The sequence below is a fragment of the Solea solea genome, chromosome 6 (assembly GCF_958295425.1).
Source record: "Solea solea chromosome 6, fSolSol10.1, whole genome shotgun sequence".
In the NCBI taxonomy this organism is placed as follows: domain Eukaryota; kingdom Metazoa; phylum Chordata; class Actinopteri; order Pleuronectiformes; family Soleidae; genus Solea; species Solea solea.
Window position 1 is genome coordinate 4,223,177 of NC_081139.1, and position 9,860 is coordinate 4,233,036.

General features: G+C 38.2%; 2 protein-coding genes across 5 annotated transcripts; one reads left to right on the forward strand and one right to left on the reverse strand.

Annotated features, from left to right (window-relative positions):
- Nucleotides 1-1,162: 1,162 nt before the first annotated feature.
- cenps (centromere protein S) lies at nucleotides 1,163-3,698 on the forward strand. Its single transcript, XM_058631974.1, has 5 exons — nucleotides 1,163-1,523; nucleotides 1,922-2,045; nucleotides 2,954-2,987; nucleotides 3,078-3,144; nucleotides 3,293-3,698. Exons 1-5 carry the CDS (start codon nucleotides 1,494-1,496, stop codon nucleotides 3,395-3,397), a joined length of 360 nt encoding a protein of 119 aa, XP_058487957.1. The 5' UTR covers nucleotides 1,163-1,493; the 3' UTR covers nucleotides 3,398-3,698.
- On the reverse strand, nucleotides 3,262-9,188 carry tardbpb (TAR DNA binding protein b). 4 transcript variants are annotated; one of them, XR_009240431.1, is made up of 6 exons: nucleotides 8,437-9,188; nucleotides 6,302-6,465; nucleotides 6,070-6,210; nucleotides 5,796-5,981; nucleotides 4,637-5,709; nucleotides 3,262-3,978 (listed from the first exon to the last, which is right to left on the reverse strand). XR_009240431.1 is itself a non-coding variant. In XM_058631973.1 (5 exons), the coding sequence occupies exons 1-5, from the start codon at nucleotides 8,675-8,677 to the stop codon at nucleotides 5,227-5,229; spliced, it is 1,197 nt and encodes a 398-aa protein (XP_058487956.1). In that variant the 5' UTR covers nucleotides 8,678-9,188; the 3' UTR covers nucleotides 4,043-5,226. The 4 variants fall into 4 exon arrangements, 3 of the variants coding, with proteins under 3 accessions (XP_058487956.1, XP_058487955.1, XP_058487952.1); XM_058631973.1 differs by lacking the exon at nucleotides 3,262-3,978 and having other exon boundaries at nucleotides 4,043-5,709; nucleotides 5,796-5,963; XM_058631972.1 differs by lacking the exon at nucleotides 3,262-3,978 and having other exon boundaries at nucleotides 4,043-5,709; nucleotides 5,796-5,966.
- Nucleotides 9,189-9,860: the final 672 nt, after the last annotated feature.

Below are 9,860 nucleotides of genomic sequence, written 5' to 3' on the forward strand. Positions count from 1 at the left end.
ACGACATACTATACTATGACTTTCTTGAGTGATTTTGGACGACATACTATACTATGACATTTTTGACCCATTTTGGACGACATACTATACTATGACTTTTTTGACCCCATTTTGGACGACATACTATACTATGACTTTCTTGAGTGATTTTGGACGACATACTATACTTTGACTTTTTTGACCCATTTTGGACAACATACTATACTATGACTTTTTTGACCCATTTTGGACGACATACTCTACTATGACTTTCTTGAGTGATTTTGTGACTATACTATGACTTTCTTGAGTGATTTTGGACGACATACTATACTATGACTTTTTTGAGTGAGTTTGGACGACATACTATACTATGACTTTTTTGAGTGATTTTGGACGACATACTATACTATGACTTTTTTGACCGATTTTGGACGACATACTATACTATGACTTTCTTGAGTGATTTTGGACGACATACTATACTATGACTTTTTTGACCCATTTTGGACGACATACTATACTATGACTTTTTTGACCCATTTTGGACGACATACTATGCTATGACTTTTTTGACCCATTTTGGACGACATACTATACTATGACTTTTTTGACCCATTTTGGACGACATACTATACTATGACTTTTTGACAGCTTTTGGACGACATACTATACTATGACTTTATTTACCCATTTTGGACGACATACTATACTATGACTTTTTGACAGCTTTTGGACGACATACTATAACATGATGATTCCAAAAGAATTGGCCAAACAAGGTTGGTGCAGTGGATAGCACTTCTGACTTTAACATAGAAGACCTCCCACCCAACCGCAGAAGGTCGCGTGTTCAAATCAAAATGAACATTAACATGTGCCTTGTGTGTGTGTGTCTATAACAAATTCTAACAAGCCTCTGTCAGCCTCTGTTGCTCATATTGGCAAGTGCAAGCAAGTGCGGAAGCACAGACACAGAGCCACCAAGAACAATACTTAATGAATTATTGTTAACAAACAAAAACATTATTGAAAAACAAGGTCTTTTCTACAGTCAGTAGTAACCACAGCACCATCATAAATATAGGATATTTACAATTAATGGATAAAATATCGGTGGATAACTTATTGTAGCCAGTATTAATATAAGAAGTAAGTGTAAAAGAGAGTGGGAAATACTCAATCCTCAGTTCCACGCAGATTTGGGACTTATTTTTATTCTGTCGTGTCTCTTCCGGACCACACGGTGGCGCTATAACATTTAATCATTAAAATAGGAAGCACGCTTGTCAAAGTTGTTGGTTTCCTGGTGAATTTCTGCCGCGGGAGTTTATTTATCAACTTGAGTGAAGTCGAACAGCAAAGCTCCTCTAAACATGCGCGTTTTTGTCATATATTATCTATAAAAGTGTCTTATTATTTTCCCCTACTCCTGAGTTTATGAGAGTTTCCTCGTTTTTCGCCGTGGTGCGACGTTTTTGTTCCGCGATTTTGTTGAATTTATTCCCACGAAAATGTCAGTTGACCAAGACGAAACGCTTCAGGTAAGAAAAGTGATGTGAAAATAATAATAATGATAATAATTTAGAGACAGCATTGATAAGGAATAAGTAAACGTAGACGACACACAACAACAGGAAGCTAGAGAGTCGGTTATACGTCGGTTCACAGCGAATTTCATTAAAATTAAATTAAAAACAAAAATGAACGTGGAAACAGTTTAATACCTTAAACTTCTCACGCTTGCAAGATAATATAGAGTAGTGACTGTGTGATAATTATCACTTTTTAAATCTGATCATTGAAAATTGTTAAGTATCGACAAAGATGTCATACACATTTTCAATAATTATAATTTGATTTGATGAACATTTTCCCTTCATCATCCATGTGTGGAAGTGCTGATTGATGTTTTGATTTCTCTTGATGTTTGAAATGTCAGAGGTTAAAGGCTGCAGTGCACTTCACTGTGGGTCGCCTGTGTCAGAAGCTGGGCGAAGACCATGGAAGAGGCTTCAGCCGACAAGTCATCGCAGCCATCGCTGAGACAACATTCAGACAGTGTGGTGGGTGTGACCAAAGATATTATTGCAGTACATAAACACATGCAGGTCTGTTTAGGAAAAGAAACTTTCACTCACTTTTATTAGCTGTCGTGAAAGTACAGTACTGTACTTGTGTGTGTATCATTTATAATTATGTTATTGCATTAATAGAACTCTTGAGTTTGGAATATCTTCCTCCATCATTTCTCTTGTATTTTAGTGAGAAGGAGACCTCTACAGTTGACTGTTTAACCAAAATATGATTTCTATAATTCAAAGAATTTTGTTTGATTGGGATAGAACATAAATATATATATATAAAAAAAAAATGACAGCCTTTGTAATTTGCAGTTTTGATTTGAAATTAATTGTTCAGCCATTTATCTGTGAAAGGGGCTTTGTACAGATAATATGTAAATATTAGATGCACATTGTTTAAAAAAAGAGTGCAACAAACGGAGTAAGTCTGTCCGGGAACCTCGGTGGCCTTCACATACCAGAAAGGATGTAAACACACTTTCACAAGTCTCTCCCACTCTGTTACCTCTTTTTTCTTTGTCGGTTCATGTCGACAAAGTTGTTTGGTGAGTGAGCTAATGCATAACAAAGTCTGTTTGGGTTACTGTAGAAACACTGCAGCCACCATTACCTTAACGCGAGGTCAATGCTGCAGTTTTGGCTAGTAGACCCTCCTTAATGTTACTCACATTAACTGCTGTGTCATAATTGTTAACAATCACTGTTATTGGTTTAGCCATTTTCATATTTAATCCATTACTGGTTTGATTAATATGTTAGAAAATTGTGAATAATATCCTTTTCCCCAATGCCTAAGGTGAAAAAAAAAAATCTATATTGAAAATCAATGAAAATTGGAGTATTCACTACAATGCGTTTTAGTTGAACTAATTGTCGCTTTGACTTTTCAGATGTATTTGCCAAGGACCTGGAGGCTTTTTCAAGGTGAAGATTAACTTTTTTTTTTAAAAACATTTGACTTTGACATGTACTTTTTAATTATCCCCTTTATATAGCATCTCATTGATTTTAAAGGCATGCTAAAAGAAGCACAGTGAATGCAGAGGATGTAAAGCTCGTAGCCCGTCGCAGCTCTGCGTTGGTGAGTTATTTTTTACCATCTCTCAGAAGTGAATCCTTTCACCCACAGACTCCCATTGTTATAATGCAGTAATACATTGTAGGTATATATATATGTATTCTACAACAGACAGCACACTGAATGTTTAATTTGCCTTTATTAATTTCAGTCTATCTACATACAAAATAAAAGTGAAGAACTGAACCAGGAACAGAAAAAGAAGAATTCTGGAAAGAGGAAGAGCAGAGACACCGAGGAGGAAAGCAGAGAATAAGGACAGGACACAAGACAGGCCTGCAGTGTCTCACGTGTACCCAACATTTAAATAAACATGTAGCCTTGCTAATACAAGACAGTAGGTTAAGTGTCACCATAGTGACAAGTCATTCTTTAATAGTCGTTTCAGGCGTCCACAGCAGTACTTCCATGTTTCTTATTCCAATTTCTTAATAAGTTATAAATGTGATAAGGCCCTGCCAATGCACTACAGATTACATGTCTTTGTTTGACAGATTAATGAAGCTATAAACAATGCTGTAATGTAATAAAAGCTTTGCCAAGTGGACACAAACATCTCTATGCTTTCAGTGGTTGTGATTACCATCTTACCTAACTGGCATAGTACACATTGGGATACCTCCTCATAATGTTCAAGGCCATGTAAAAGAAATCCCCACTAACCTTCAATGCACCTGAATAATGAAGTCATTAAAATCAGCAAAAAAGACAGGTACTACCCCATGTCATGTCTGAGAAGGCCACACACTGAAAGTGTTGGAACTTCCATCTTCGTCCTTCAGAACGGACTTCAGTCAGGGTTCAAACGGAGACCTCGACCAGCAGAGCCCAAGGTCCCTAGATATGTGAATCGAATTAGATTTGTTTTTAAATTTGACAAACTGACTCAAGCAATATCAACTAAGCATCTATTCAAATGAACTTTATTAGAGAACTCCCTTCATTTGACATGTTTTTAAGCACCTCACAAACAACAAGAGCAACTGGGAACCCATTGGACACACCACTTCACGTTCTCACACCACCACTCGCGTCCCCCAGAGTCTTCAGCAGGTGTCCATCCACATCAAATACACACCAACAGATCAGGTCAATAACATGAAAGCACACACCATACAGCATTCAAATCAGATAATATAAGCAATACAAATATTCATCACAACATTCCACTACATTTTGATATTTCTGCTTTTGATCAGCACACTTAAGTGTAAGGAAAAACTTGCAAAAATAAAAAAAATCTTGAAGTACTACTTAAAGGATGTCCATGTTAGGGGAGGCGCTCGTAGCATCTGCAGCTTCCACTCACACACTCAGAAAGCAGTCAAATTGGGCTCTTTCACTGCACAACCAGTCCGTTTCACGCGTCTCTCCGTTCGCTCACTCATCTCTTCACTCTTCGCCACAAGTCATCCTCAATCGCACTCATCAGTTCTTAAAATGTCAGTTGCGCTGTTCTTTCCATTTAAAAGTGGATAAAAATGAAAACACCCACCGTCTCTTAGAACATGCGGAGTGAAGCCGTTCTTTGATGGCATAGCATTTACAGGTGGGAAGAGGGAGAATGATACCGATATCACCCCAAGAATGCTGCCAAAGAGGAGCTTCTTCACAGGAAAATGGAAGAGAGGTGAACTGCAGAAGAGATTTCAATGAAGGCTTTTCCACAGAACTTGACTGCAAATAAAGTTGCACTTAAAACATTTAGGTTTCAACAGGATTCTTCCCAATGCAAGATTGCCTTTAGGTTTATGACAAAGCCGCATACTAGTGTATCGGAGACATTCATGCATTTTTCAAATGGTTATATCACATTTCACAATGCATGCATTAGAGAATCCAGTTGAAATGGATACAAAAACCAAACATGACATCAAAAATAGCACTTTAGTCGGACATCCTATAAACAACTCCATTCAACACATTTTCTAATTTAAATCTTTAGCATCTTTTCAAATGTACAAAACATCTTCCACAAAAGTGTTAAGTTTTCAGATACGCATTACACCAGAATTTTTTTTGCTTTTTTTGTTGTTGTTGAAAAGACTCATCTTTATCACAATACTTACCAGACAAACACTTAACTTACATACCCCACCCAGATGACTTTGACTCCATACTGGACCCAAAACCTGAGCTAAACCCACTACCACTGGTTGTAGAGTTGGAACCTGTTCCCCAGCCAAGACCAGCTGAGCTGGTGCCATAATTACTGTTGCCTGTACTGAAAGACTGACTCTGGTCCCTGCTAGAGCTGGTTCCACTGGAGGTGCTGCCTGAAGTGGATGTCTGCTGTTGGCTAGCTAGCATACCCATCATCCCCCAACTACTCTGCAGAGCAGCAGCCATCATGGCAGGATTCAGACTGAAGGAACCAAAATTAGCCAGACTACTGTTGGTGCTGCTCCCTAACCCACTGCGGCTGCTACCAAATGCTTGTGCTCCGAAACCATTCCCAAAGCGTGTTGTCCGGTCATACTGCCTATTGCCATGTTTGGGCTCAGCGTTTGAGATGTGAACGCTGACACCTTTGATAATCAGGTCCTCACCACAGAGGGCCTGGGCAACCTGTGGGGGAAAATACATAAATCAGGTCTGATGGACACAGGCTCAACTTCAATAGGAAGCTTCTTTCTATGAACTCAACAACGTACCTGATCATCTGCAAATGTGACGAAAGCAAAGGCACGGAATGGCTTTGGAATGAAAACATCCGTGACTTCTCCGTACTGCAGAAAAAACTGCCTTAAATCATCCGTGGTCATGTCTTCTGTGCAACGGCCGACAAAAACTTTGCGGCTTCTCAGTGGCTCATCTGGACACTGCTGTCCAAAGAAAAACTTCATTTAAAAGAAATTTTAGCAGATAGAGTGTTAATGTCTGGTTCTTTAACATGTGGGGTATGTGCATGGATATTACAATATTCACCTTTGAGTTAGGGAGCTTGCAGTCGCACCATCTTCCATCAATCATATGGCGCTGGGAGACCACTTTTTCTTGGGCCTCATACTCTGTGAACCTCACAAAGCCAAATCCTTTAGAATTTCCAGTTTTCCCGTCTCGTTTAACCTGGAAGACAAACAACCAATTATTATCATCAACTGTCACTTCATGCAACCTAGAGCAAATGTAATGTATGTAATGGTAATCACTGTCGTACCTGAACCATGATGACTTCTCCAAATGTACTAAAGTAGTCTTTGAGGTCCTGCTCAGTTGTTTTCCAAGGAAGACCAAGTACAATTAGATCAGATGTCTTCATATCTCCTCTCTTCATTTTCACAGCAGAGGAGGCATCAATTTCTTCCATTTTCCTTTTGTTGTCTGAAATAGAAAACAATTACATTTTCACATCTTACTCTGGCAATCATGAGATGAGTGCAACTTTCCACTGTGATTGTAACAAACTCTTATGCAGAGGCAATGTAATTTCGAATGGCATAATAAGCAGTTTTGACATACTAATCTAATATTCTCAATAGAGCAAATATAGGAAATCAATTAAAATCAAAAGGAATGATGCCTAGTTAAAAAAAAGTTTATTAAAATTGTGGAAGTACTTAAGATATCAATGGTCCCATAAAGAAAATACTCAATTAAGTATGCAAAACAAAACAAAAAAATGAATGGGTAAGCCAATTATGGTTATAATGATAACTATTATCTTCATAATCAATTTATCCATCAATTATTTCCACAGTTAACTGTTTGGTCCATAAAATGTCATAAAATGTTGATCATATTTCCCAGACATTAAAACGATGATGTTCTCAAATACCTTGTTTGTCCACAGGCCAAATTTGTTTAGATTTAATAATTTTCTCTTCGAATGAGGAAAGAAACCACAAAATATTAACACTTAAGGAGTTAACCAATCAGAGAACTTTTAAATTGCTTAAAAAGTCAATATGATTGCTCAATTATCAAAATGGTTGATGATTAATTTAGTAATCAATTACTAATCACCACCCAATGACAGCTGAAAATCCAGAGCCAGTGTAAGTAAATTTTACAACTAGAAGCACCAATGTGAATTGCATTATTTTGTTGTTTAGAATCATTTTTGCACAACTACCACACACCAACTCTGGAGTCATTTAAATCACTGTTGAAGCAACAGATTGTTTGTTAGTGTTTGTGTTTTCTGGTTTTCATTTTTCGATCTGTTCTCAACTGTACAGCGACCTTGGGTTTCATGAAAGGCGCTTTGTAAATCTAAGTTATTATTATTAACTGAGTCGTCAGAGGTGGTGCAAAGCAGCAGAGATGTGCACCTGAGAGCAGAACAGCAAAGCCCATGAATGCAGTGAGTTGTGTGCTGCAAAAAGAGTTTGAAAGTGCTGTATGTGCATGAACTGTACAAACCCCGTTTAATGCTCAATTGGACAAAAACAAAAAATGTATGTTTTTACCCTTGAGGTAGATGAAAAGTTAGTACATCCATTAAAATGTAAATGAGTGCAACTGTAATGAAAACCAATGTCAAAAAATAAAAGATGACAAAGAATTCATAGGACTTCCACATTTCACTGCATCGGGGAAAATAGCAGAAATAGAAGATGAAATAAAGTAGCAGTACTGACGGGGAAAAGATAACATCCCTTGTGCAAGACGCAAATACTACTTCAATAGTAAATGGGAAGCAAGCAGGAATTTAATTGTTTTTCATCACATGCTTATTGATCGTGCTTGGCATTTTCTCAAGTTGCATTTTCTTACCCCTCTATGGTGACCCAGACTTTTGTGTCTTCTACTGCCATTAAAAAATGTAGCATGTGACTTACACATTCACAATTGAGTCCACACAGTTCTGTAATCATTTCTCAGCATAACAATGTTTTGTTCTCCTGTTGCACAGTGAATTTTGCGATTTGCTCTTGGGGAAATTATTCATCTCAAGCCGCAATTATTTGTCACAAGTTTTACAGGATTTATACTCATTACAAATAAAGGTAGCCTAGCATCACATTGGCATGTGTCATTACTCCGAATTCCTCAGGAGGGCAACAGAAGCTAAGAACTGGTGCTTTAAAAACATCGGATGGAAATAAACATGTATCAGCATTTTATTATACTAAGTTTTGTTTACAAATAATTTTAATGAAAACCTAGTTATTGTTTTGCCCCTTTTATGGCTGAAATTAGAACCTCGGACTGCAGTTATGTGGACGGAGTCAGACTACACGTCAAGTTCAGTGTGCCAAAGTTCCATCATTAATTATAAATATCACAAATGGCCACCTGTTTGGACAAAATGTTCAGTCAGAAGAGATGCGTAGTAATGCCCATATCTACCTTTTGGATAGTTGACGACATAAACGATATTGCCCCATCCAGTCTCTGGTGCGTGCAGGATCCCTTCCACTAGACGTACTCCCCGCATGCACTGTGACACGGGGCTCCTAAAACGCAGGCCGCACGCTCCTGGAAATTGAGCTGCCACGGTGGAGAGCAGAATAGTGCCGTCATCCTCGGACGGAATCTCCATGGGCTCTTCGTTTTCCTCCTCCGCCACTCGAATGTACACTTCAGCCATTCTCCCAAAATAAAGAAAACTCCTAGCTTGAATCTGAACTACGCTACAGCTAGCACGCGGCTAACCTGAGCCGAGGTTGCTAACGGGACTGAATGAGTCGTCTAATTGGTTTGTTTCGACCAAATTAAAGAGGTGACAAGTCAAAAAACAGTGCCACAAAAATGTAGTTTGAATTCGGTCTAATTCTATGTTACTTAAAACGCAAACTTTACTCCCACAAGAGCGACGAAGCGTACGTCGGCCTTGCTGTTCCTTTGTTCGCTGGGACAGGGATCTGCGTCGTCAACAACCAGACGACGTGACGATAACGATAAGAGCGGACGGTCCGCGAATAACAAATCCGTCAAACGATTTCTTCGCTATTGTTTGTCCAGACTAAAGACGTTTTTTAATACAAACTACGCGTCCGTTCGGTTCCGAATGCAAAGTAAGACATCAAAATACAAGATTGTTTTCTAACACGCGGTGAAAACTGAAAGCGCTTTGCGAGGCCTACAAAGAGAACATTATCTAAAACCGGAACTGCGTCATTGGTTTGGACGTCTTCATTTCATGGTGGTTAATATATCTAAAAACATACGTTGACATATGAGGCACTTAAGTCTTCTATGTGTATTTGTAAAAACTAAAAGCTTACGACATTCCATTTTGATTGTAATTAATCGAAATTACTCGTATAATGATAACGATTTATTTTGTTTTGCGACCACCCCCCCGCTGGAAGAGAGAATGGTACATCCAAGGCAGCTGCCCCCTGCTTGTGAATGTTTGTTTATGTTGTTCTTTTTCCGGTACAGCATCCTTCGACAATTATTATACGTCCATGCATGGACACAGTATTCCTTCTTAAGTGTTTTTTTTCTGTAAGTACTGTACTTTGTTTCATTTTAAATGACATCCGTTACTAAGTAAAATGCTGGCCTGAATTTTAAAAATTAAAAACATTCAGGCACCGAAACTTTGGGAGCGAATGATGACAGGTGAATGAATGATGAGGACAGGTGAATTAATGATGAGGACAGGTGAATGAAAGATGAAGATAGGTGAATGAAAGATGAGGACAGGTGAATGATGAATATGTGTTTACATATTTTATTTTGTCAGCACTTTAATTTGTAAAGGTTTGTCTGTAATTAAAAACAATTAATGTAAGATTTGTGTCCCCTTGTCATTTTTGTACAAC

Excerpts from the sequence above, each read along its gene's own strand:
- tardbpb (XM_058631969.1), bottom strand. The coding sequence starts at position 8,677 with ATGGCTGAAGTGTACATTCGAGTGGCGGAGGAGGAAAACGAAGAGCCC. Across the intron at positions 6,466-8,436 it reads TGTCGTCAACTATCCAAAAG|ACAACAAAAGGAAAATGGAA; the intron begins GTAGATATGGGC and ends TTTCTATTTCAG. Across the intron at positions 5,982-6,069 it reads GCAAGCTCCCTAACTCAAAG|TTTTTCTTTGGACAGCAGTG; the intron begins GTGAATATTGTA and ends TTTTAAATGAAG.
- cenps (XM_058631974.1), top strand. The coding sequence starts at position 1,494 with ATGTCAGTTGACCAAGACGAAACGCTTCAG. Across the intron at positions 2,988-3,077 it reads GACCTGGAGGCTTTTTCAAG|GCATGCTAAAAGAAGCACAG; the intron begins GTGAAGATTAAC and ends TTGATTTTAAAG. Across the intron at positions 3,145-3,292 it reads CCCGTCGCAGCTCTGCGTTG|TCTATCTACATACAAAATAA; the intron begins GTGAGTTATTTT and ends TATTAATTTCAG.